Source organism: Acomys russatus, chromosome 11 (genome assembly GCF_903995435.1).
Source record: "Acomys russatus chromosome 11, mAcoRus1.1, whole genome shotgun sequence".
NCBI lineage: Eukaryota > Metazoa > Chordata > Mammalia > Rodentia > Muridae > Acomys > Acomys russatus.
The window spans coordinates 51,025,076-51,052,827 of NC_067147.1; the positions used below are offsets into that span (position 1 = coordinate 51,025,076).

General features: G+C 39.9%; 2 protein-coding genes across 2 annotated transcripts in view; one reads left to right on the top strand and one right to left on the bottom strand.

Annotated features, from left to right (window-relative positions):
• Nucleotides 1–27,752, top strand: part of Pcdh15 (protocadherin related 15) — a 428,603-nt gene that overhangs the window by 169,998 nt on the left and 230,853 nt on the right. The window contains exon 13 of the mRNA XM_051153212.1: nucleotides 4,233–4,365. Coding sequence (XP_051009169.1) covers nucleotides 4,233–4,365 — 133 coding nt within the window. The remainder of the gene's footprint in view (nucleotides 1–4,232; nucleotides 4,366–27,752) is intronic.
• LOC127195254 (60S ribosomal protein L37a-like) lies at nucleotides 16,256–16,588 on the bottom strand. Its single transcript, XM_051152648.1, has one exon. It carries the CDS (start codon nucleotides 16,586–16,588, stop codon nucleotides 16,256–16,258), a length of 333 nt encoding a protein of 110 aa, XP_051008605.1.

Consider the following 27,752-nt stretch of genomic DNA (forward strand, 5'->3'; position numbering starts at 1 on the left):
GCAGGGGTTGGCTCACTCCCATGGGGTGGGTCTAAGGTTGGACCAGACATTGGTTGGACATTCCCTCAGTCTCTGCTTTATTTTTATCATTGAACATCTTGTAGGCATAGTAAATCAATCTGGCACTATCACCACTCCTGGGCATAGACCTGAAATATGCTCCACTACACAACAAGGACATTTGGTCAACTATGTTCATAGCAGCTTTATTCATAACAGCCAGAATCTGGGAAAAACCTAGATGTCCCTCAATGGAAGAATGGATAAAGAAACTGTGGTACATTTGCACAATGTAATACTATTCAGCTTTTAGAAACTAGGAAATCTTGAAATTTTCAGGCAAATGGATGGAACTAGAAAAGATCATCCTGAGTGAGATAACCCAGACCCATAAAGACATGCCTGGTATGTACTCACTTATAAGCGAATATTAGCCATATAGTACAGGGCAAACATTACTATTATTCGCAGACCCAAAGGAGCTAAGTAACAAGGAGGGCCCAAGGGAGGCTGCTTGAATCTCACTCATAAGGGGACATAGAATAGACAGCAGAAGTGGTTGAAGAGAGGGGACAGGATCAGTGAGGTGATGCTGTGGGAAATGAGGGTGAGTATTGGATGTGGAGAGAGTTGGGAAGGGAGGACACAGTGCTTTTAGAAAGAAAAGAACCCATGGGTGGGGGCATCTCTGAGACAAGCTGGAGACCTACAACAGGGTAGGCTCCTGGGAGGATAGGGTGTGATTCTAGCTGAGACTCCTAGTAGTGGGGGTCTCGGAGACAGACGAGAACACCCTCTAGCAAGACAGGACTCCTAATGGTGACAGGGAACACCAACCTACTCACAAAAACTTTGACTCACTGTGACTTAGTCACAAAACTGTCTTGGAAACGCATTGCCTCTTTTGTTCTGCTTTGACCTTTTTGCTACAAAATAAGAATAATAAAGCTTCATGATTTTCATCTTTAGACATGAAAATTTATCTGCATCATACTCGCCCTATTACAAAAGTAAAATATGGATAGAAAGAAGCTTGGTTTTATGCATTTAGGACTGGCTATAAAGGAAAATATGAGATACTCACATAAAATGTTATTATTTACCTAGCAACTGCCCTGTTTTACTATGTGCTTAAACTGTGCTGTTGAATTATTGCTGTTTATTGCCGCATTAAGTCATCATTTTATTGTTAATGCTATGGGCATTCAATTTTGGGAACGCTTACTCCGACACTATGCTGACATCAGGTATAGAGAGGAGATCTCATTTTAAAAGGCAGTAACCCTAAAAAGGACTGGCACTTATTAAATATGCCACAGCACAGTACTGAGATGGGAAAGATGAAGGAAGTGTGGCTGAAATACCATCTTCCCCAACAACCCTGAGAGATAAGTCCTGAAGGAGGTGTTGGAAACATAACTAGCCATCCCACCCCTTGCATTGTTACAGAAAGGACCAGAGACAGAAAGAGGGAAGAGCATGAGCAAGAGTTGTTCTCTGGCACAGGGCAGGGTCACGGAGTGGGAGGGGCAACAAAAACCTAATAAAGCATTACCTGCCTACAGAGCTGACAAAAGAGGTCTGGGGATGGGGGGCCAACATAGCCCCAACACTCAAGAGATGGAGACAGGATCACGTTAACTCAAGGCCAGCCTCGGATATGTAGTCAGATTCCTTCTCAAAAAGCCAAATAACAACAACAACAGATTCCTGAGACTTACCTGTGACTACTGCCAAGTGTGTTGTGAGGGGCAGTAGACCCAGGTGAACAGCTTCCAGATCAGGTCCCCTCATTCCTACCACAGAAAGGGGACTCATTCGCGTTAAAACTAACTTCCTGTTACTTGGCTTCCATATGGGCACTTACAAGCTTATAAACAATGACTTATTATCACTTACATTCAGTGGCTCCCTACCCTCCCAGTGCTGGGACCCTTTAATACAGTCCCTATAGATGTGACCCCCAACTATAAGATTATTTTTGTTGCTAATCTATAGCTGTAATTTTGCTACTGTTATGAATCATAATGCAAATATTTTTGGAGAGAGAGACTTGCCAGAGGGGTGTGACTCAGAGGTTGAAGGCTGATGCTTTAACTCGCCTTAATTTACCTTTAAATGCTAAACTTTAATTATAAATTCTTCTGATTATTTCACCATTGCATCTATATCTCCATCTTAATATATCTCAACAGAAAAAAAAAATAAGAAAAGCTTTATTTATTTTTGTGTGTGCACTTCCGCAAAATATAAACCAGCGATAAGAATGAATTCAGATACTTCAACTGATAGTAAAACTCTGATGTATTTTAATTTTAAATGAATTTACTTTGGGACATCACTGCAATAAATACAGAAATAAATTTCTTGAAGTGACTCCCGTTTTAATAGAAATGCTTAGTAGTGTGTGTGATCTGTGTACATAGACCACAGCAGCTTGCACCTACGCGTGTAACAGATGGATGAGCTGCCAGCCAGATCTCAGTGCTTGTGGTCTGCATCTAGAAATCTTAAAGAAAAACAGGCTAATTATCGTAGAAAATATGGAATCTATTATATAGTATACATTGGTACAAGTATTATAAATACATTGGAATACAATATTAAAAGGGTTCCGTACTGCTTTAAGAAAAGTCTACCCCTAAATAATAATCACCATTAAAGCCTTTAAAATTGAAAGATACAATTTTTTAATATTTATTTATTTATTTTTATTAATTTATTCTTGTTACATCTCAATGTTTATCCCATCCCTTGTATCCTCCCATTCCTCCCCCCCCCCATTTTCCCATTATTCCCCTCCCCTATGACTGTTCCTGAGGGGGATTACCTCCCCCTATATATTCTCATAGGGTATCAAGTCTCTTCTTGGCTACCAGCTGTCCTTCCTCTGAGTGCCACCAGGTCTCCCCCTCCAGGGGACATGGTCAAATGTGAGGCACCAGAGTACGTGAGAAAGTCATATCACACTCTCCACTCAACTGTGGAGAATATTCTGACAAGAAATTAAAAAGAGAAAGATACAATTTTTTAAAGTAATGCATAAAGCCTATATTTTAGAATGTAGGCATGGTCCTTTAAGTACGGTGTGTATTTCATGTTGGAAAACCACCTCTGTAAACTCACACTTCTCATTTATCTATTTCATCAATATTTCTCTTTATAAGCCCCGAAAACCTTGCTTCTTCAGTTTTCATTGTATAAAAGTCTAGGGTTCACAGATGCTAAAATAATGGATATGAGACGGTGAAAGTCTTACTTAGGATAATAAAGCGACTTTATTTCCTTCATGAAAATCCTCCCTCAATATAAGGCTTTTGACTAAATGTAATTTTCAGCTTTTCATATTATATTCAAAACTGTAAAGCGTTGCCAGTTTTATTACTAGGAATTCACAGTAGGATACTTTGATTTTGACATTCAACGAAACTTCATGGTAAGTGGTTGATACCAGAGACAGAACTTACAAAACACAGTCCCTTGTTTCTATGCGGGACTCTGTTTCTCTGTCTCTGTCTCTGTCTCTGTCTCTGTCTCTCTCTGTCTGTCTCTCTGTCTGTCTCTCTGTCTGTCTCTCTCTCTGTGTCTCTGTCTCTGTCTCTGTCTCTCTGTCTCTCTCTCTCTCTCCCCCATCCCTGCCCCCCCATGTGTGTGTGTGTGCGTGCGTGTGTGTGTGTGTTCTCACATGGGTGCATAATGCATGCAGGCATGCGTACATATGCACACGCACACACACACACACACACACACACACACATATATATATATATATACATATATACATACATATGTTGAATTAATCAGTACTCCTTCACCTGATTTAATTGGAGGAGAGCCTGAAAGACAACTTTTATTACCAGGTGTTTACAGAAAGATTTTGTTTGTTTTCTGTTTGCTTTTCTTTGCTATTAAAGACAAATAGGAAAATCAGTTGAAGCAAGTTAATTTATTAGCTGTCCTTTGCAGCCACTGCTTTTTAACTTACACTATTAATCTGAGTAGTAGAAACAGGTAATAGAGGCCTTTTTTTTTTTCCTTTTACTAAGCTAATTTCACAAAGGCATTATATTTTGGTAGTAACTTTTATTGTTTTATTCTTTCATGATTTTATTGCTTTCTATAAAAGCTGTATTTTTCTAGTCCTGTAAACCCGGCAAACAAATGAAAACTGCCTTCTAACTTTCAGAAGCAGTGCGAATCGTTAAGCACCCCTCTCCGCTCTCTCCGTGCAGGCACTCCATCTGTACCGTGTACATCGAGGTCCTGCCTCCCAACAACCAGAGCCCTCCCCGCTTCCCACAGCTGATGTACAGTCTGGAAGTCAGTGAAGCCATGAGGATCGGGGCTGTGTTGTTAAATCTCCAGGTGTGTAACATACCGAGAGGTCACAGGCGATGGCTTCTACTAAGCCGGGCGGAAGCCCTCTCACACTTGCTTACGTTGTAGCGAATGACATTTCTGCCTGGGAAGAAAGGGTCAGGGGCAAATGGCATGTGGATAAGGGCCTTCCACATAGGCGGATCTATTTCATAGACTGCGTAGGTGAAAACCTAACATGGGCTGGCAGGGATTGCTCGCAATGATCGCGGGAGAGAACGAAAGGATAAAAAAGCGTGTGTGTGAATATTTTGTGCTTTGCAATTGAGGTGGACAGCCAACCGTCGTCCTTGCTTTTCCCAGCTAGATTTATGTTTGCTGCAATGTCATCCAATCTCTGGTCGACGGTGGCATTCAGAGTGTGAGACAAACTTCCTTTTACCCTATGGCCACAAATATGTGTTAATGGCCGTGTTTCAGTGTATTCGTTGGCATGGAAACGGTGCTCTGGGATGATATTCCTACTTACAGCTCAAGGTGCCTAGCGTATGAGGTTCTTATGAGGGAATAGCTTGGTTTTCAGGATTTACATGTCACTAACCAAAACATACTGAAACACTTCAGGTTTGCCGTTGACTGTGTGTGTGTGTGTGTGGCTTCAATCTGTTTTGCATATGCTGTCAATACTTAATTGTCTCTGGTTTAAAGAGTGATGTAAATGGTATCAGGAAAAAAACTATATGAAGAGGAAGTGTCGTATAGAAGAGGACTTAAGAGAAAGACAGAAAATGAAATACTACTTTTTTTTTTTAGCACCATGCCACACAAAGCCTATTTTTTTTCTTTCTTTCTTTTTTTTCCATTTTATTATTTTATTCATATTACATCTCGATTGTTAGCCCTTCCCCTGTTTCCTCCCATTCTTCCCTCCCTCCCACTTCCCCCCTTCTCCCCTCCCCTATGTCTGTGACTGAGGGAGACCTCCTCCCCCTATATATGCTCTTAGAATATCGAGTCTCTTCTTGGTAATTTGCTATCCTTCCTCTGACGCCGCCAGGCCTCCCCATCCAGGGGACGTGGTCAGAAAAGGGGCACCAGAGTTCGTGTGAGAGTCAGATCTCACTCTCCACTCAACGGTGGAGAATATCATGTTTGTCGGCTAGGTCTTGGTAGGGGTTCAAAGTTTACTGCCTATATTCTCCTTGGCTGGTGCCTTAGTTTGAGGAGGACCCCAGGATCCAGATCTGCCTGTCATAAAGTTCTTCTTGTAGGTTTCCAGGACCCTGTGGGTCCTACTATTTCCTTATTCTTCCATGTTACTCTCGCCTAAAGTCTCAATAGGATGTCCTCTCCTCTGACCCACTTTCTTGGTAAGTAAAGTTTTTCATGGTACGTATCCCTCGGACTAGTGTTTTGACATAAGTGAGTATATACCATTTGTCTCTTTTTGCTTCTGGGTGAACTCACTCATAATAATTTCTAGATCAATCCATTTGTCCACAAATTTTGGGAATTCCTCGTTTTTAATAGCTGAGTAGTATTCCATCGTGTAAATGTACCACAGTTTCTTAGTCCATTCTTCTACTGAGGGACACTTAGGCTGTTTCCATGTTCTGGCTATTATGTATAAAGCAGCTATGAACATGGTTGAGCATATGTCCCTGTTGTGTGATAGGGCATTTTCTGGGTATATTCCAAGGAGTGGGATAGCTGGGTCTTGAGGAAGCCCTATTCCCAGTTTTCTGAGAAAGCGCCAGATAGCTTTCCAAAGTGGTTGTACTAGTTTGCATTCCCACCAGCAATGAAGGAGTGTTCCTCTCTCTCCACATCCTCGCCAACACGTGGTGTCATTTGAGTTTTTGATCTTAGCCATTCTGATAGGTGTAAGATGGAATCTCAGTGTCGTTTTGATTTGCATTTCTCTGATGACTAATGAGGAAGAGCATTTCTTTAAGTGTTTCTCGGCCATTTGATATTCCTCTGCTGAGAATTCTCTGTTAAGTTCCAAGCCCCATTTCGCAATTGGGTTGTTTGGTTTTGTGGTGTTTAATTTCTTGAGTTCTTTATATATTTTGGATATTAAACCTTTGTCAGATGAAGGGTTGGTGAAGATCTTTTCCCAGTCTGTAGGCTGTCGCTTAGTTCTACTGACAGTGTCTCCTGCCTTACAGAAGCTTCTCAGCCTCATGAGGTCCCATTTATTAATTGTTGACATTAAGGCCTGGGCTGTTGGCGTACTGTTCAGGAAGTTGTTTCCTGTGCCTATGTGTTCCAGGCTCTTCCCCACTTTTTCCTCTAACTGAATTAATGTCTCTCGTTTTAAGTTAAGGTCTTTAATCTACTTGGACTTGAGTTTTGTGCATGGTGACAAATAAGGGTCTAATTGCATTTTTCTACATGTAGACATCCAGTTAGACCAGCACCATATGTTGAAGATGCTATAATTTTTCCATTGAATAGATTTGGCTTCTTTGTCAAAAATCAAGTGAGCAAATGTGTGTGGATTCATCTCTGGGTCTTCAATTCGATTCCATTGATCCACCAGCCTATTGCTTTGCCAGTACGATGCTGTTTTTATTACTGTTGCTCTGTAGTACAGCTTGATATCAGGTATGGAGATTCCTCTGGAGGATCTTTTATTGTATAGGATTGTTTTTGCTATTCTGGGTTTTTTTATTTCTCCATATGAATTTGAGAATTGATCTTTCAATATCTTCAAAACATTTTGTGGGTATTTTGATAGGGATTGCGTTGAATCTGTAAATTGCTTTTGGTAAGATGGCCATTTTTACTATGTTGATTCTCCCGATCCACAAACAAGGTAAATCCCTCCATCTTCTGATGTCATCTTCAATCTCTTTCTTCAGAGGTTTGAAGTTTTTTTCAAATAAGTCCTTCACTTGCTTGGTTAAATTACTCCTAGATATTTTATATTGTTTGTGGCTATTGTGAAGGGAATAGTTTTTCTAATATCTTCCTCTGCCTATTTGTCATTTGTATACAGGAAAGCTACTGACTTTTTTGAGTTTATTTTGTATCCTGCCAACTTGCTGAAGGTGTTTATCAGCTGTAGGAGTTCTCTAGTGGAATTTTGCAGGTCACTTATATACACTATCATATCATCTGCAAATAGGGATAATTTGACTTCTTCCTTTCCCATTTGGATCCCCTTTTGGTGCCTTATTGCTCTGGCTAGAACTTCAAGAACTATATTGAAGAGATATGGGGACAGAGGGCAGCCTTGTCTGGTTCCCGATTTTAAAGGAATTTCCTTGAGTATCTCTCCATTTAATTTAATGTTGGCTGTTGGTTTGCTGTATATAGCCTTTATTATGTTTAGATAAGTGCCTTGTATTCCCAATCTCTCCAAACTTTAACCATAAATGGGTGTTGGATTTTGTCAAATGTTTTTTCTGCATCTAAAGAGATGATCATGTAGTTTTTCTCTTTCAGTTTGTTTATATGATGGATTACATTGATGGATTTCCGTATGTTAAACCATCCCTGCATGCCTGGAATGAATCCTACCTGGTCATGGTGAATGATGTCTTTGATATGCTGTTGTATTCGCTTTGCGAGTATTTTGTTGAGTATTATTGCATCAATGTTCATAAGAGAAATTGGTCTGAAATTCTCTTTTTTTGTTGGGTCTTTGTAAGGTTTAGGTATCAATGTGACTGTGGCCTCATAGAAGGAATTTGGTAGTATTCCGTCCATTTCCATCTTTCAGAATAGCTTGAATAGTATCGGTATTAGCTCCTCTTTGAAGGACTGGTAGAGTTCTGCACTGAAACCATCTGGCCCTGGGCTTTTTTTGGTTGGGAGACTATCAATGGTTGTTTCTATTTCTATAGGCGAAATAGGGCTATTTAATTTGTTTATCTGGTTTTGGTTCAATTTTGGCAAATGGAATTGGTAGAGAAATTTGTCCATTTCCCTTAAATTTTTGAATTTTGTGGCATAAATGCCTTTAAAGTAGGTTCTTATGATTCTTTGTATTTCATCAGTGTCTGTTGTTATGTCTCCCTTTTCATTTCTGATTTTGTTAATTTGGATAGTGTTTCTCTGTCTTTTAGTTAGATTGGCTAACGGTTTGTCTATCTTGTTAATTTTCTCAAAGAACCAGCTCTTGGTTTTGTTGATTCTTTGAATTGTTCTCTTTGTTTCTAATTTATTGATTGCAGCCCTGAGTTTGATTATTTCTAGGCGTCTACTCCTCTTGGGTGTTTCTGCTTCTTTTTTTTCTAGAGCTTCCAGATGTGTTGTTAGGTTGTTTATGTGGGATGATTTCTTTTTCTTTTTGAAGGCGCTTAGTGCTATGAATTTTTCTCTTAGCACTACTTTCAATGTGTCCCACATATTTGGGTATGTTGTTCCATCATTTTCGTTGAATTTCAGGAAGTCTTTTATTTCTTCCCTTATTTCTTCCATGACCCATGTGTCATTAAGTAGAAAGTTGTTTAGTTAACACGTGTTAGTATGCTTTTTGTTATTTCTGTTGTTGTTGAAGTCCAGCCTTAGACCATGGTGATCTGATAAGATACAAGGTATTATTTCAATCTTCTTGTATCTATTGAGGTTTGCTTCATGACCAACTATGTGATCAGTTTTAGAGAATGTTCCATGGGGTGCTGAGAAAAAGGTATAATCCTTTGCATTTGAGTGGAAAGTTCTGTAGATATCTGTTAGATCCATTTGATTCATGACATTGGTTAATGAGGTTATTTCCCGGCTTAGTTTTTGAATCAAAGACCTATCCTTGAGTGAAAGAGGGGTGTTGAAGTCTCCCACTATTAATATGTGGGTATCAATGAGTGGGGCAAACTTTGTTAATAACTCTTTTACAAATGTGGGAACCCTTGTATTCAGAGCATAGATGTTCAAAATTGTGATGTCTTCTTAGTTGACTTTACCTTTGATGAGTACAAAGTGTCCATCCTCATCTATTTTGATTAAATTTGGTTGAAAGTCTATTTTATTAGATATTAGAATGGCTACCCCAGCTTGCTTCTTGTGACCATTTGCTTGGAATATTTTTCCCCAACCTTTTACTCTGAGGCAATGTCTGTCCTTGTGGTTGAGGTGTGTTTCTTGAATGCAGAAGAATGTTGGGTCATGTTTATGCATCCACTCCATTAGTCTGTGTCTTTTTATTGGAGAATGGAGACCATTGACATTAAGAGATATTAATGACCAGTGATTGGTAAGTCCCTTCATTTTTGGTATTTGTAACAGTCGAGATTTTGTGAGGTTGTGATTTTGCAATGGTATATTTACCTATTTCCTATGTAGTTTTGGTTGTAGTTTGACCAGTTGGGGTGGAGTTTTCCTTCTAATAGCTTCTGTAAAGCCGGATTTGTAGCTAGGTACTGTTTGAATTTGTTTTTGTCGTGAAATAACTTGTCTTCTCCGTCAATGGTTATTGATAATTTTGCTGGATATAGTAGTCTTGCCTGGTATCTGTGTTCTCTTAGGGTTTGCAGCACCTCTGTCGAGGCCCTTCTGGCTTTCATGGTCTCTGCTGAAAAGTCAGGAGTAATTCTTATAGGTTTGCCTTCATATGTTACTCAGCCTTTTTCTCTTGCCGCTTTCAATATTTTTTCCTTGTTCTGTATATTTTGTGTTGTCATTATTATGTGGCGGGAAGATTTTCTTTTCAGATCTATTCTATTTGGTGTTCTTTAGGCCTCTTATATGCTCGTATGCATCTCTTTCTTCAAATTGGGAATGTTTTCCTCCATTATTTGATTAAAGATGTGTTCTGGGCTGTGGAGTCGGCTATCTACTCTTTCCTCTATCCCTATTATTCTCAAGTTTCGTCTTTTCATGTTGTCTTTTAGTTCTTGAATGGTCTGTGTTAGGAACTTTTCAGATTTAGCATTTCCCTGAATGGTTGTTTCCAGTTCTGCGATTGTATCTTCAAGTCCCAATATTCGTTTTCCATTTCTTGCAATCTGTTAGATAAGGCCACCTCTGAGATGTTTGCTTTCTTCTTTGATGCCTCTTGATCACGTTTTTCTTCTGTGTGTTCCTGCATCATAGCTTCCATTTTTATCTTCATGTCTTGTACTGTTTTAATGATTTCCATCATCTGGTTATTTATATTTTTCTGAAGTTCTTCAAGTGCCTCTTTATATGAGTCTTTTAACTCTTCAGTCGTCTTGTTTGCCTCCTCCTGCATTTGTTTACAGATTTTATTTGTTTCTTCCATTATTATTTTCTTTACTAAGGACTTGAGGTCATTTTCTTGCCTATCCATTGCTGTTAGGTTCTCTAGGTTGTTTTCTTTGAGATTGTTGGGATCCGGAGATGCCAAATTGTTTTGGTTTTTGATAGCATTCTTTCGCTGTCCTCTTGTCATTTTGATGGCTCTGATGTTGAAAGGTATTTTGTATTGACCTTCGCTGGTTGAGAGTGGTTAATTGATGACCGATTATAGGTCAGGTGCTCTTGCCTGTGGGGATCAGGGAGTATTTATGTGGAACAGGTAGGTGATCTGGTTTCACTCCTGGTGATTTTCCTCTGCACCTTTGGCTCCAGGCTGAGTCAGCCAGAGTAGATATCTGTTTGGACTTTACTGATGTAATTCAGAACAGCAGTTTTGGGACCTAGAATAAGGTCCGCACACAAACGTCTGGTTGTGTAAGTTGATCCCAGCTGCCTGTCCTTCCTGTGGCTTTGTAGTCCACACCCCAGGTAGTTCAGATCATCTGGGGGTGTAGCTGTCTTTTAGCTCTGTCTCTGTACCCTGTAGCAGTGTCCAACCTCTCCCAGAGCTCTATGCCTGGAGGGACCAAGGTCGCTCATGGTCAGCAATTAGACACTGCGAGCAAGACCCATGGTTCATCTCCCGATAATGTGAGAGTACCTGCCTTGTTGGGGCCAGGAGCCTCAGCTAGGCTCTCTCGTTCGGGGAGTGCAGGGCGAGAGCCTTGTAGCTGGGAGGTTAGGGAGTTTAGGATTGCAGAGCTCTGGCGGTCGCCCACAGAACCAGATCTTCCCACTGGGCTATGGCATTCCTCTAACGCTCTAGGTCAGCAATTAGACACTACAAACACGACCCACCCACGACTCGTCTCCCTATAATATGGGAGTGCCTGCCTTGCTCAGAGCCAGGAGTCCTGGGTAGGCTCCTTTGTTCGGGGAGTGCAGGGCCAGTGTCTTGCGGCTGGGTAGGAACAATAGGGTTGCGGAGCTCTGGCTGAAGCCAGCGAACCTGTCTTCCCGCAGGGCTATGATGTTCAGCTATCGCTGTAGGCACGACCCACGTCTCCCGATAGGTCTGTGGAAGCAGTCCAAGCTGGTTTCTCACTGCCTCTGTTTGCAGGCTCAGTCCACTATGATCGGTGTTAGGTTGGGCCCCGGAAGGCCAGTGAGCTGCAGTCCCACTTTAGCTGTCTCTGTTGGGTCCCGCCGCCTATGTTTCCACTCTGCCTAGGCGGGTATCCTCCGCAGTTTGGGGTGGTGTGGAAGGAGGACCTAGGGCAGATTCACCCTCTTCACTGAGACTCCTCTGGCTGGGGACTCCGGAAAATCCCCTCCCCAAACAACAAGACTGTGCTTTATACACAGGACGCAGTTTGCATGTGGATTCTGTTCCAGAGTTTGGGGAGTGTGTTTAGTACCTCCGGGATGTTGCTTGTCCCAGGGGGGTAGGCCCCCTGTTTGGTCTGCAGCCTTTGGGGCCCCACTCACCTACAGTTTGCTCATCTTATGTCTCTGGTCTCCTCGGAGTAGATCAGATACGTGGCTTACTGGTTGCCGCCATCCTGGAATCCCCGAAATACCACTTTTTAATCTCATATGCAGACTCAGATATAAATATATATTCCTACACCTCTCTCTGTATATATGACATTAAAATAGAAGATGCTGTTTAGTGCGGGGTAAAAAGGTTCAATATGAGCAAAGTATAGTTGTGTATATGTGTGTGTGTGTGTGTACATATGTATCTAAGTATCTGTGTTAGTGTATGTGCATGTGTGTGTACATGTGTATGTGTGTGCATGTGTTCATCTGTCTGTGTTTGTATGTATGTGTCAATCTGTGCCTTGTATAGATATACATGTGTGTATGTGTGGTATCTAAGTTTGTGTGTCTCTGTGTGTATGCATGTGTATGTATTTGTATGTTGTGTCAAAAATGTCATACTAGATATAACAATTACTAGTGCCCACTAAAATATTAATAACTTTCCTTTTAAAAAAAACAAAATTAGTCATAAGATATTACTTTACCTGTTCATAGGACAGACTTCATGTTTCCTAGTGTTGCTTGGATATGGCATAGTTTCTGATAGAGGTATTCAGGAAGCTGGACTTGACATTAAGAGACATTTATTAAAGTAACACGTTGAGGAAAACCCCAGCCTCAACATAGGACACCGCTACTTTTTGCTCAACGTTTTTACATCCATATGACCTATGACCACCTCAATCACAGTGGCAAGGTCACCCTGTGGCTACCCACATGCCAGAATTCCATTGGCATTCCCAAGCTCTTCTGGGGTTTTCATTTAATATTTACTTTACTGATGTTATCCACGAGACGTGATGTTTTCCTTTTTATTATTTAATTATTAGGGCTGGAGAGATAGGTCAGCTGTTAAAGGCTAGGCTCACAATCAAAAGGTATTATTTATTTACTAATAGAATGTGTGGGCCACAAAATTACAGGCAAGTAGAAATATCAATAATAATAAAATATCAAGAATTCTAATGGGCAAATTAAAAATATATAGCACTTATCCAGTTAGACAAAACAGCTAACCATATTATTATAAGGATGGGGAAAATAAATATTAATATGCAGTCATTTAAATAAAATAATAAAAAGCATATCCATGAGAGAGTATTTATCAAAACAAAAAATACAAAAACATAATAAATCTTAAAAATTAAATATTCAGTCAAGAAATTATCCATGGTTTACAATTAAATCCTCCCTTACAATGTTTCCTTTGTAATATGCCTTGTATAAGATAAACCATAGCATTTGCTTATAAGGCAGCCTGGTTTTTTATGCCAGTAAATCTCAGGAAGGTCTTGGAATTTTGTTATAAGAGAATAACACTAACTGGGCATTCAAGATGAATCGAGTTTGCTTTTCTCGTATCTCACATTTCTTTGGCACAAAGGCTGGGGGAAAAAATACTTGCAATGACATTTCTATTCCCCTTAGTGTTTCTGGAAGAAGCAAAAGTAAGAACACAGCTGTGGCGGCGGGATGGATGAGAAGGAATAAGGGTGTCACCATCAAGGGTTCCTCAAAGACTACCAACGTCTTTTGTTCATCGTCCGCTGAGACACAGTTTAAACTCATGACCTCTTAAGTTGAAAGGCGTCCATCAAATTACCCCTCCAGAGTCTTGCAATAAGAGGACGTGTAAGAGGCACAGTGGTGCCTGCAGCTGTCTGTCCTTCTCCTTTCTACCCATACGGTGGTGCCACCTAACACAAAAAGAAAAGGAAAAGACTTAGGTAGTGAACGATTTGCTTCAGGAGAAACTTAGAATCTAGCGACTACAGTGGTCCTGGCTTTCAGCCACACAGCCACTGTTAAATATGTCCTTTTCATTCTCCCTAAGGCTGTTTAGGAAGCTGTGGTCGCCTCTCTGTATGAGGACTATTGTAGGGATGGTATTCCAGAGAGGAAAACTGCCCTCGGACCTCCGTTTCTTACTCTCATGCCAACCTTGGTGACATGGGGCAGGACTTTCTTCCCTCCAGAGTTGCTATGTGGGTCTGCAGTGTATTTTCCATCCATCTTCTTCCATATTAAATGGTAGCTTCAAAATGCCATGGAGTTTAACCCACATGCCTAAGGCAGCATTATATTTAGTCTTGAAGAAAAATGCCCTTCTGCCTTGACCTCGCTACAGAATTGATTCTTTCCCGTAACAGTCTGAATCAAATGCAAGCTGTCCTACCTGTGCCCATCTACAGCTCGGGGCCTGTCAGAGGTGCTAATTTGCTTTTCTGACATTTGAAGTGCTCTAGAAGTTTCAGGCTCTTGCTCTCCTCTTTCATTTCTTTCCCTTTTTATTTGACAAATATTCCTTATACAATGGGATGTACTTTTGCCCTGAAGATGACCCAGGAGTTTATGATTCACTCAACACCATGCACCGGGTGCAGGTGTGCACCAGATAATTGACAGTGTTGTGCTGGGTACCTTTCTTTAATATTTTTTCTCTTCTGTGATCAACTATTTTCTCTGAGCATTCAAGTTCCTTCACGTGTTACTGTCCTGATGAGAACTGAAGGTTGGGCTTGAAGATGTCATCCCATGCATGACGGGCACCATTTATCCCAGTTGGTGGGCTGCCCTGCCTCTCCTATATGTGTAGAGGAGGAAGTGCATTGATTTTTTTCCCCTTTATCTTCAGTTTGTGTAGTGGGAAATTTATTTGTGTGCCTTCGTTAGCACTAAATTTTAGATTTAGAATGGCTCTTTCATTATTAGCATTATCTCAGAAGAATAATGTCAGGAGTGCAGAAGCCACAGCTAAAATGTGTGAGATAATGATATTGGTTATCTAGCTCCAAGCCTAAATTGTAGTTTATATTAAAAAATGGACAGATAGTAGAAAATAATAGATAGACTGAGAGGGATGACAAATTATGATAGAGATAGATAGATGATACATACATACATACATACATACGTACATACATACGTACATACATACATACGTACATACGTACATACATACATACATGAGAGATGATAGATAGATAAATGATAGATTATATATGATAGATAGATAGATAGATAGATAGATAGATAGACAGACAGACAGATATATGGTAAATAAATAGAAGGATAAAAGGGAGAAGGGAAGGATGGAGCAAAACGAAGGAGAGTAGGCTGTTTGATAATGTCCATTGTCTGCTTCTTGAACAAAATTAACGGAAATTCATAGAGAAATTTTTCTTTCTTGAGTGGAATGGAGTTTAAATGTGCATGCATGCACGCACACATGTTACATGTATGAGTGTTTGCTTGCATGTTTTTCTGTGCATCAAGTGCATGCTGGTGCTGGTGGTGGCCAGGAGAGGTTGTCAGGTCACTGGAACTAGAGGTACAGATGGTTGTGAACCACTATGCAGGCACTGTGACTTAAGTCCCCTGGTAGAGCAGTCATTGCTGTTAACTACTGAGCATTGACCCTGACCCTCAAGAGTAGGCCTTTCTGAGCATCTTTTTGGGGGAGAGAGAGCAGGATGCAGGAGTATCGGAATCTGGGAGATACTGGGTTTCATCAAAGTGCCAGTTCTGTCTAGCGGACTCCACTGAAGCCAGAGCTGAGGCAGGCAGTACCTGCGAGTTGTGAGGGTTACCCAGGGAGTGGGATGCAGGAAGATAGCAAGGCATCTCCCTTTGGAAGACAATTCCTGCACGGGGTGACAGCTAAAGCCATTTGGCAGGCAGCATTTCCAACACACATGGGGGACACTGCTCTGTTCTTAGAAGGAGTTATGAGATAGCTGTCACAGTAATGTCACGGAATCTCAGAATTAATTTATTTTGGACTGAGCACTTGACACTAACTCTCTTTCTTCCAAGATAAACAAGGGCCCCCCTGCATTTACCCCCACACTCACTAACTGGCATCTTCATTTTGCAAGTTCTCAGACCTCCTTTCAAGTCACCCCTGAACTTCGACTTTCTCTGTAGCCCCCACTTCCAGTCAGACAACCAAACTGGTTAGTCCCAAGACAGCTCAGTTTCAGTGTTTCTCCCCGGTCCCACTGCCTTCAGCTGACCTCACCAGCTGCTGTCCCTTGTCTACATAGTTCCTGACTAGCTCTGAAATACATAAACTTGACCCGATTAGCACTCAGCGTCTTAAGTAGTCAGAAGCAGTCTTTTAAAACATGTTATTAGGAACAGAAACATCTTTTTTTTTTACGTAAATTAACCCATTTATTGCAGGCTAGGCAAGTCTTAATGGGTAGCGCTTCTGCTGGTCTTTCAGTTCCTTGAGTCTTCTGATGGCAGACTTCACTGTGATGGCAGAAGTGGCCCCACCAGCCACTGTTTTTATGCAGGAACCACAGTGCCAGATGCCAACGGCTCGTCTCTTCATCTTGGTCTTGCCACAGAAGGAGCAAGTGTACTTGGCGTGCTGGCTGATTTCAATTTTCTTCACCATTTCCCATAGGGACGCACCATAGCGGGTCCCGTATTCCCCGACGATCCTGACCTTCTTTAAGGAGCCCTGAAGCCCCAGGCCTAGAAAATCCAGTTCTAGTGTACATTGCTTCATGAAATTTTGATCTCAGAAAAATACTTTAGAAACATGCACATTTTGAAGCATTTTAATTACGATTAAAAAATGTCATCCAGGGCCACAAGTAGCCTTATTGCCTGCCATAAAAGCTGGATAACCACACTTAACCAGAACTGTTATCAACAACATTTTAGCTTAATTAGAAAGTAACTGTGCCCCGATGGCACCACTGCCAAAGTTAGCATCAAACACAAAATATTCAATTTGTACTAAATAGCTAGTCACTTTACAATTTTACTACAACTAGATCAAGATCCTAAGAAAATAGAACGACTTTGACTACAAATAATTAAATGAAAAGTGGTCAACTCTGAAATCATGCGCACACAAGCCACACCAAATGGACTCAGCAGTTTTTAATTCAGATATTTATGTGTTTATGTTTATGTATTTGTGTGTGTATAAAACAAAAATAATGATAAAGAAGCCACCAATTTGATTGGGAGTTAGAGTAGCATAAGACGGGATAGAGGAAGGGGTCATGGGAAGGGACAGAGCAGGGACAGGGATGAAGGTAAGTGATATGATCATATTTTTACAGATTGATAATTCCATGTTCCTTAAAATTAATACATTTGAAAATCACAAAGAATAAAATTTCTTTGTAAAAGTATCCATTGATTGATTGTGTATGTACGTGTGTGTGCCTGAGTATACATGTGTGCACTATGTGCATGCAGAAGCCAGCAGAAGTAAGAAGGAAGTCAGGCCCTTGCAGTTGGAGTTGTACCTCATGGGGACCTGGGGACTGAACTGAAGCCTTCTGCAAGAGCAGTGAGGGCGCAAGTGCTCCTCACCTCTGAGCCTTCACTCCAGGCCCTTAAAGCAACAACATTCCCAATAGTGCTTTCACTAACCTGTCTTTGTCAGAGACTCGTGTAGATTCTATTACAGGTTTTGGGAGGACAGTTTCTGTCAAAAGCATAAAGTTGAATCTGAATGAAGCAGGCTGCGCAGACCTGCATGGGTCTGCACCGGGCCCTCTGTTTATAAATTATGGCTTCCAGTTTAGTGTTTTTAATGGGATCCCTGGGTGTGTGAACAAGTGGATCTCTGATTATTATGCCTTCTCTTGGGCTCTTTTCTTTCTGTTGGTCTGTCTTGTCCAACTTTGAAATGATAGTTTTTGTTTTATCTTACTATATTTTGTTCTATTTTTAAAAATAAATGATTGAAAAAAGTGAATTTCTGATCCAAGGAACATAGTGACTCAATTGAATGACATTAGCATTATATTGGTAGCTTTTTAAATACAAATGCATACAAAGTTAGATATTAAGATATCTCACTACATAGAACTATTGGTAGCAAATTGTATTCTTGTGACCTTTGAATTTATGTTAAGTGACAGCATTACTATCCTAGTAACATTGGCAAAATACACATTTACTTTATATGGAGCAAAGTCAGAAAAGTGTAAAAATATCTCTACATAGAGACTGGTCTTAAAACTATCCTTTTAAGTTTACGTTTTAAGTTATCCTAACAAAAGTAGTTTACATTTTTCTGAGGATTTCAATATATGTGTGTGTGTGTGTGTGTGTGTGTGTGTGTGTGTGTGTGTGTGTGTGTGTGTGTGTGTTCTAGCAATTCAATCATCCTGTAACAGCACACACTAGTTCTGTCTGTTTGGGAAACACTTAAAGCAGGCATGCTTCATCACTTCCTCCTTCACTTGCAGAATAATCTAACCCAGATCCTGGATGTTGCATTTTTATACAGGTCACATCTTCTATAGTTGTCATTTTGAAGATGGAATTTAACACGAAGATTTTTGTGAAACACATCTATCCATCACTGCCTTTGCTTTATAGCCTCAAGAAAAATCTCATACTTATAGCTTGATTATCAAGAACATTCCTGAGAGAGAATCCCATACAAGATAATCTAACATACATCAGTTGACGATCTTTTGACCTACACAAGGCACTAACATCCTCATAGGGCCAAAGGCAGCCTGAAGCTGCTGTTTTATACACCGTGAAGTAACTTAGGGCAGATGCTAGGCTGAACTCCACAGTATTCCAACCCTTCCTTCAAGACCACGTGCAGCAAGGGCAGGAGGGAGTGATGGCTGGAATCCCAAGTGAGCGCCCATGATTATGATTCTATCCTCTTTCTCACTCTAGTATCCTCGTATTGTTTGTTGCCATGACTAGGAGACCCTATTTTCTTTAGGTAACCACAGCCTCTGTTGTTTGATAGAGATGGTCATGGCTGGCTCAGAGTGAATCCGCATGTCCCAGTGCAATATCATCTTTAACTAAATATCACAGGATATCATGGAGACTCATGTAGAGGCAGGACACCCTGTACCTTTCAGGCACTTGAGCAAAAGATGCTTTGGATTTACCTTCGTCATATGTTGAGTGCTTTGTTTGACAAGTTTTTGTCATATCTACTTTGAAGGTGACACTTCCCAGTTCTCTGGAGATATCTCTGGGCCTGTCTTTGTGCATCTATGTTTTTTACAAATGACTTTTAACTCAACTATACCTGTAAATGAAAGTGAGAAATTCCATTTGTTTTATGCTAGGAGACTACTGTATGATTTGAAGAAAAAGTACATTGTCTAATGTAGGTGGCACAAGGAGTTTTGGTGGTTAGTTAGTTTTTGTTTTCTTGTTTTGTTTTGTTTTTTGCAGTAAGCATAGTTAAACCATTTTGCTCCTTTTAAAGTTCAATGAAAACAGGGCTGATCTGTACTCTGAGTTGAGGTAGAACATTTGCAGAGGGAACTACTTATAGATATTTCTTTGGGACATTTCAATCCCTTTATCTTTAATAATTTGGCGGTGAAGAATCTTGCTGTGCTGTGGTTTTGTTTTGTTTTGTTTTGTTTTAATAAATCTCAGAGTGTGTTTGAGCATCTTGAAGCTGTTTATTGCTTCACATACTGCCAGCCTCTTGCTGATTAAACTTTAAGTATGTAAATGCCATTATTTTTCCCTGAGATTTTGATAGATAGAAAGAAACAAAAAACAGTGTTTCTGAGAAACCCTCAAGAAGCAGTTAGCAGCAGTCGGCTTTCTAGTGAAATTAATGTGAGCCCCATCGATCTGGAGAAAGGCCTGTGGGGTTCCCACACTTTTCTCCTAGGATTGCAGCTGAGAAAACAATTTGAGGATTAAAGAAATCAGAGATTGTTTATATTGGAAGGTTTAAATTTACTCAAGAAACCTAAAGAATTCAATTTCATACCTCTTGTCCTTACTGTAAATATATATTTATGATACAGATTTTTAAAATCCAATAGTTTGGAAAAATCATAAAGCAAAACATCTTTTTGTCTTTGTTTCCTCACTCACACACATGATTTACTCACACAGGTAACCCACTTGTACACCACGTGACCCACCCGCGCATCACATGACCCACCTCTCACAAGAAGGAGCAGCCGTCTTTGTTTTTAAGTGCTGCATGCAGCTCAAGAGTACAAAGCTCAGGAAGGGAAGCAGAATTATTGCACAATAAAAATGGACTCAGCTTGTCAATAGAGCCAGTCCCTCCCTTCCTCCAAAATAAAAGTAGTTTATTTTTGATTTGGGTAATCAAATGGGCAGAAAGCACCACACACTTGATTGCCACACTTGATTGTGTCTGATTGGACACCACTGGGTGATTTGGACCCAAAAGCTGCCCTGTGAGGCAGGACGGAAAAATGCAAAGACTGGGACCAAACACAGCAGGCTAAAATGACCTGGCCTGGAAGTTTACACTTCGTCTACAATCTTTTTTCTTACATTTGTACTTAAAAATGTGTTATGTGTTGACATTATTTATTTCATACAATAGATTTTTAAATTTTTCTTATTTTTGCTATTCCCTTCTTTTCATTCATCCCTTTCCTTCCACGTTTTCCCCTTCACAGTCGTTCATATGTGACTATGTAAGGCATGTATGTGTCTATGTGAATATGTGAATATGTGACTATGTAAGGCATGTATGTGTCTATGTGAATATGTGACTATGTAAGGCATGTATGTGTCTATGTGAATATTTGCATGCAATTGACTCATAACATAAATATGCCATTTTGCCATGTCATAAATATAAATGGCATCCTTTAATCTCATCTTTCTTTTGAAACAACATAAAAGGTACAGAAAAGATGGTTACAGAATAATAATTTTGAAATAATTTGTCAGCACGATGTTGTATCATCATCAAAGGGTACAAGTTACCATTCTTATATATATATATTTTAAAAAAGAATGGTTCTTTTATATATAAAACTATAACTCAACCACTAAAATCAAGAAATAAGTAGACCTGTATCTACAGTCTAATAGCCCTCTGACTACTTGCAGTTCTCACTAGTCCTCTAGTAAAGCCCCAGTGAGTGTGATGCCCAGTACAGGGCCCATGCTAACACAAAGCCCTTGATAGCATATATCCACAGTTCAGGACCCCATATTGGCATAGTTGCCACTTCTTTAGGACCATCAAGCTGAAATGTCCTAGGTTGCTATGGCTGACTTTTTTTTTCAAGACTCCTGGATAGTTACTACTTAATACATGGTCCCTGCAGTTAGTTTGGTTATTAATTCCACAGAACCAGGGCCCACAAGTTACTGTTTTCTGGCAAGAACACTGGGGTGATGCTCTCTCTCCTCTCTCAGGGGACAGAGAGCTTACTTGACTTCACTTTGGATGCTTTGAAGCTGTGACTGCATTAAGGACAGCTCAGTGGTTCCGCTCTTGCAGCCCTTGCAGAGGACCTGGGTCCAGTTCCCAGCATCAGCACTGGGTAGCTCACACTTGCTTGTAACTCCCAACTCCAAAATGTCAAAGACCCTTTTCACACCTCTCACACACATACACAGAAATGGAAGTGCCTATTTTCTGAACTACTGTAAAGTGTATCGATTACATGTCCTCACTCATTTCAAGTATTTATATTTAATATTTCTGGTGACGTATAGGTAAAACTATCATTACTGATGCCACAGTGTTCATTTTGCATCAATGCGCTGCTATTTTACTATAAATAAAGCCCTTCTTTGTCCCGTAAGAATTCATTCATCTATTGATTTATATCAAATGAAGTATATATCTCAACTTTATTCAAAAAATAATAAAGCATTGCTGTTACTATAGCCCACGCGCTGAAATAATAAGAAGCATTGCTCTCTCAAAACACTGGTGGTTCACTTCACATGACAGATGTTTCTCTAAATTCTTGAGATGGAGACGTGTGAGGTCAGATGGCCACCAGAGTCAGGGTCCAGAAGGCCCTCACTGTGCTTTCTTGTGCAGGGACAGGGGCGGGGTGAAGAAGAACTCACCCCGAGTCCTCTCCATGCAAGGACACAAGTCCACTCTTGTTATTTCCCTCCTGGAGACAACCCTATTCAGCCTAGGCCTTCATGTGGGAGGTTGTAGGAGGTCATGTCCGTGTCATTGGACTTAGTCTCATCACTCTGTCCAAGGAGGACCTTGTGTTCCTAAACATCAACAGATATATAACAGATGCTTTCTCAGGAGTCATAAAAGTAGTAAATAAATAAATAGAAAATAAATCAAAGGCACACTGTTTCTACATTCGGGATGCTATGACTGTTTTACATTTTATTATGTCAGCCATGGATTAAGCTATCTGAAAAGCTCTGGTTTCTATGATTATACAGTGATATTTACACAAAAACATGCACATAAATGTATTCATTTACACACATATAAGCAGACATATACACATAAACACGTGTGTATGTACGTATTATGTACATTTATCATGTATTATATGTGTGTATATATGTATACATAATATACAAATGTGTACACGTGTGTGGAGCTGTGAAAGGTCATGTGTGGGGTTGTAAGAGGTCATGTCCTCTCATATATATGTATATATATATGTACATATGTATATATATATGTACATATGTATATGTATACATACAAACATAACAAATACACCATAAACATACAACCATGCATACACACAAGCACACAAATGCACACACTTACACATAGGTACATACGTATTTCATACACACATGTACAACAGACACAAACACATTACATATACTGATGTAGAACTATTTCAATTGTCTTAATGGCTGTGCTAACTTACACCCACCGCAGTAACATGCGAATGCCCTTGACTCAAGTTTACTACCAGGATTTGCTTTTATTTTTGCACTGAATAACTATCATAGATGAATGTGGCAAGAGTGGGCCTTTGGTTTTCATTTAGTTCTTTTATGACTCTGGGACCATAACGTGTTTATATATCAGTTGACATTTTCTGTTTTGTATTGTGAGAAATACCTGTTCACATCTTTTACCCAATTTTGATCAACCAGAAGTGTTTGCTGTTGTTTGAGTTCCTTCCTGACTCTGTGTGTTACTCCTCTCTCATGTGGATGGAAGGCGACCCTTCCTCTTGCCCATGAGACACTTTCCATTATGCAAAAGACTCTTAGGTTTATGCATTCATATTTGTCTATTTTGCTTTTCTCCTTCTGGTTTTTGATATATTACCACATGTATTTATTACCTATACAGACTTCCTGGGAAGCGTGCCTTGTGTTTGCTGCTAGTTACCTCATAGTCTCAAGCGCTTCTTCTGGGTCTCTAAGGCACGTTAAGTTCCTACGGAGGTTTGCATCAGATTTCATCCTCCTGTATATTGAAATTCAGTTTTCCAAGTACCACTTATTTGAAGAGGTGATCCTTCCCAAAGTGCTGTTTTTGACAACACTGGAGAGAATCTCTTGGCTGTAGATGTGTGGGTTTGTTTCTGTATTCTCCATGATGTGCCCCTGGGCTCTGCATCCATTTTTTAAATATATTTTATTAATTTATTCATATTACATCTCAATTATTATCCCATCCCTTGTATCCTCCCTTCCTCCCTCCCTCCTATTTTCCCCTTACTCCCCTCCCTATGACTGTGACTGAGGGGGACCTCCTCCCTCTGTTCATGAGCATCCATTTTCAACCTACAAAAAAGCTGTCACTCTGACTCAATCAGGCCGTGAATCCATGAGACCAAGGAATTGTGACAGCACTGACTTTGTTCTCTGAAGACTTCTTTGGCATTTTGAAACCCCTTGGGCTTCCATTTGTGAGGAATATCATAAATATGTTAATGGGAACTGCAATTGAATATGTAAATTTTCCTAGATAATAAGAACATGTTAAATATTTTCTAAAATAGCATAAATAAAAGGTGTGTGTGTGTGTGTGTGTGTGTGTGTGTGTGTGTGTGTGTAAAACTTATCAGTATCTTGAATTTTTTTATCATGGAGGAAGTACCTGCATCCTTGATGAAATTTATTCCTACAGAGTTACCATAACCACTCTAAGTGGGATAGTCCCTCACTAAAGTCAATGCTGGTTTGTGAAAAGGCTCCTTATAAGTTTGCATCTTGAAATGCTCTTAAATTTGTCACATGCTATACTCTTTTGTTGGAACCTTTGTATTTTCTATATGTAGAATCATTTCGTCTGCAAATGGGAATAATTTGACTTTCCAGTTTCCCATCTGTGTTTCTTTTATTCTTTCTCATCATATTGGGACTAAGACTCCATGGAATATGGTGATTAAAGTGCGCATCCGTGTTCTTCCCAGCCATTCAGAAAGCACCTTAAACTTCCTCTCATTCGATGTGATGCTGGCTTTAGTTTTTTTATATACTGTCTTATTATATTTCAGAAGTGTTACATATATACAAATTTTGTTCAGCTTTATCATGAAAACAGTGAATTTTATTGAATGTTTTTCTTGTATCTATCGACACGAACATGCCATTTCTTTTATTGAATTGCTAGGAGGCATAACATTTATTGATTTGTTTGTTATTAATCCAAACTTGATGCCCTGAGATAAATCCCAGTGGATCATGATAAATTGTCTTTTTCACGTGCTCTCAGATTTATTAATGAGTATTTTTAATAAGTTTTGCTTCTGTGTCCATTAAGTTCCCATGGCCTTAAATTTTTATTCTCTCTGTCTCTCTCTCTTTCTTTATTTGTGTGTATCTCTGTCTCTCTGTGTGTCTCTGTCACTCTTTCTCAGTGTGTGTGTGTGTGTGTTTGTGTTTGGGGGGTTGTCTTTATGTGTGTGTCTCTGTGAGGCATGTGTGTGTGGTTGTCTATATATGTGTGTCGTTGTGTGTGTGGTATGAGTGTGCATGTGGCTGTTTGTATGTGTGTGTGTCTGTGTTTTGTGTGTAGTTTTCTGTATGTGTGCATGTCTCTGTATTTATCTCTCTGATTTTCTCTTTCTGTGTCTCTCTCTTTCTGACTGTCTCTGTCTCTCTGTGCCTCTGTCTCTCTTTGTCTCTTTGTCTGTCTCTATCACTATCTGTGTGTGTGTGTGTGTGTGTGTGTGTGTGTGTGTGTGTGTGTCTGTATGTCTCTCTGTGTTTGGGAGGTTGTCTGTATGTGTGTCTCCGTGAGGTATGTGTGTGTGTATGTGTGTCTTTGTGTGTGTGGTGTGTGAGTATGTGTGTGTTTGTCTGTCTCTCTGTCTGTCTGTCTGTCTGTCTGTCTGTCTCTCTCTCTCTCTCTCTCTCTCTCTCTCTCTCTCTGTGTGCACTTTTCTGGGGTTGTCAACAAAATATTGTTAGCTTCAGATGAGTATTAAGGAATGCCTTCACTTTTGTTTGTTTGGGTTTTTATATAAAATATATTTTAAATAATTTATTCAGATTACATCTTCATTGTTGTTCCCTCACTTGTGTCTTCCTCCTCCCCCTCCCTCCTTCTTTCACCCAATTCCCCTCCCCTAGGCCTGTGACAGAAGGGGACCTCCTCCCCAACCATATGATCACAGTCTATGAGGTCTCATCTGGGTAGCCTGTTTCCCCTTCCTCTGAGTGCCACCAGGCCACCTCACCAAGGGGAAGTGGTCAAATAGGGGGGCACAAGAGTTCATGTCAGAGTCAGTCCTCGTTTTCCACACAACTGTGGAGAGTCCGCTGTCTATTGGCTAGATCTGAATAGGGAGTCTAGGTTTACAGCGTGTATTGTCATTGGTTGGTACAGTAGTTTGTGTATGCTCTCCTGGGTCCAGAACCACCAGCCTTGATGGTCTTGTAGGGTTCCAGGTCCTTCTATTCCACATTCTCCCATACCTCTCTCACCTGGATTCCCAATAGCAAGTCCCAGGATCTGTCCCAATATCCCACTAAGGGAAGACTCTCAGAGGACATCCATGTTGGGCTAGTATATACCATGTGTATCTTTCTGGGTCTGTATTGACTCACTCAGGATAATCATTTCTAGTTCCATCCATTTGCCTTTAGATTTCAAGATCTTCTTGTTTTTTAATAGCCGAGTAGTATTCCATTGTGTAAATGTACCACAGTTTCTTTAACCATTCTTTGACTGAGGGACATCTAGGTTGTTTCCAGATTCTGGTTATCAAGAATAAGGCTGATATGAACATAGTTTGCAAATGTCCTTGTTGTATGGTGGAGCATCTTTCGGGTATATTCCAAGGAGTGGGATAGCTGGGTCTTGAGGTAGCCCTATTACCAATTTTCTGAGAAAACGCCAGATTGATTTCCAAAGTGGTTGTACATGTTTACATTCCCATCAGCAATGGAGGAGTGTTCCCCTTTCTCCACATCTTTGCCAAGATGTTCTGTCACTTGAGTTTTTGATCTTACCCATTCTGACAGGTGTAAAATGGAATCTCAGAGTTATTTTGATTTGCATTGCTCTGCTCTGATGACTAAGGACGTTGAGTATTTCTTTAAGTGTTTCTTAGCCATTCCATATTCCTCTATTGAGAATTCCCTGTTGAGCTCTGAACCCTGTTTCTTAATTAGGTTACTTGTTTTGGTGGTGTTTAATTGCTTGAGTTCTTTATATATTTTGAATATTAGATCTTTGTCAGATGTAGCGTCGGTGAAGATCTTTTCCTAGTCTACAGACTGTCACTTTGTTTTGTTGACAGTGTCTTCTGCCTTTCAGAAGTCTCAGCCTCCTGAGGTCCCATTTGTTAATTGTTGACCTTAGAGCCTAGACTGTTGGTGTTCTGTTCAGGAAGTTGCCTCTTGTGCCAATGAGTTCCCGGCTCTTCCCCACTTTTTATTCTAACAGATTTAGTGTCTCTGGTTTTATGTTTAGATCATTAATCCATGTGAACTTTGTACATGGTGATAAATATGAATCTACTTGCATTTTTATACAGGTAGACATCCACTTAGACCAGCACCATTTATTGAAGATGCTATCTTTTTTCCACTGTATAGATTTGGCTTCTTTGTCAAAAATCAAGTGTCCATATGTGTGTGGATTTATTTCTGGGTCTTTGGTTCTATTCTGTTGATAAACCAGCCTATTGCTATGCCAGCACCATGATGTTTTAATTACTATTGCTCTATAGTACAGCCTTAGATTAGGGATGTAGATTCCTCCAGGTGATCTTTTATTGTGCAGGATTGTTTTAGTTTGTCTGAGTTTTTGTTTTGCCATGTGCAGGTGAAAATTGATCTCTCAATGTCTTTTTAAAAATTATGTATGCATTTTATAGGGATAGCATTGAATCTGTAAATTGCTTTTGGCAAGATGGCCATTTTTACTATGTTAATTTTCCCAATCCACAAATATGGGAGATCTTTGCATCTGCTGATATCACCTTCAATTTCTTTCTTCAGAGACTTTAAGTTTTTTCCTACAAGTCTTTCACTTGCTTGGCTAGGGTTACACCTAGATACTTTATATTACTTGTTGCTCCCATGAAATATGTAGTTTCCCTAATTTCTTTCTCAACACAATTGTCATTTATATGCAGGAGGGCCACTGATTTTTTTGAGTTGATTTTGTATCTAGCCACTTTACTGAAGGAGCTTATCAGCTATAAGAGTTCTCTGATAGAATTTTGGGGTCACTTATGTACATTATCATGTCACCTGCAAATAGGGATGATTTGACTTTATCCATTCCAATGTGGATCCTTTTGATCTCCCTTTGTTGTCTTATTGCTCTAGCTAAAACTTCAAGTACTATATTGAAGAGATATTGAGAAAGTGAGCAGCCTTGCCTGGTCCCCAATTTTAGAGGAATTTCCTTGAGTTTCTCTCCATTTAATTTGATGTTGGCTATTGGTTTGCTGTATATAGCCTTCATTATGTTTAGGTATGTGCCTTGTATACCTGATCTCTTATATACATTAAACATG

Coding starts and splice junctions, on each gene's coding strand:
- LOC127195254 (XM_051152648.1), bottom strand. CDS start 16,588: ATGAAGCAATGTACACTAGAACTGGATTTTCTAGGCCTGGGGCTTCAG.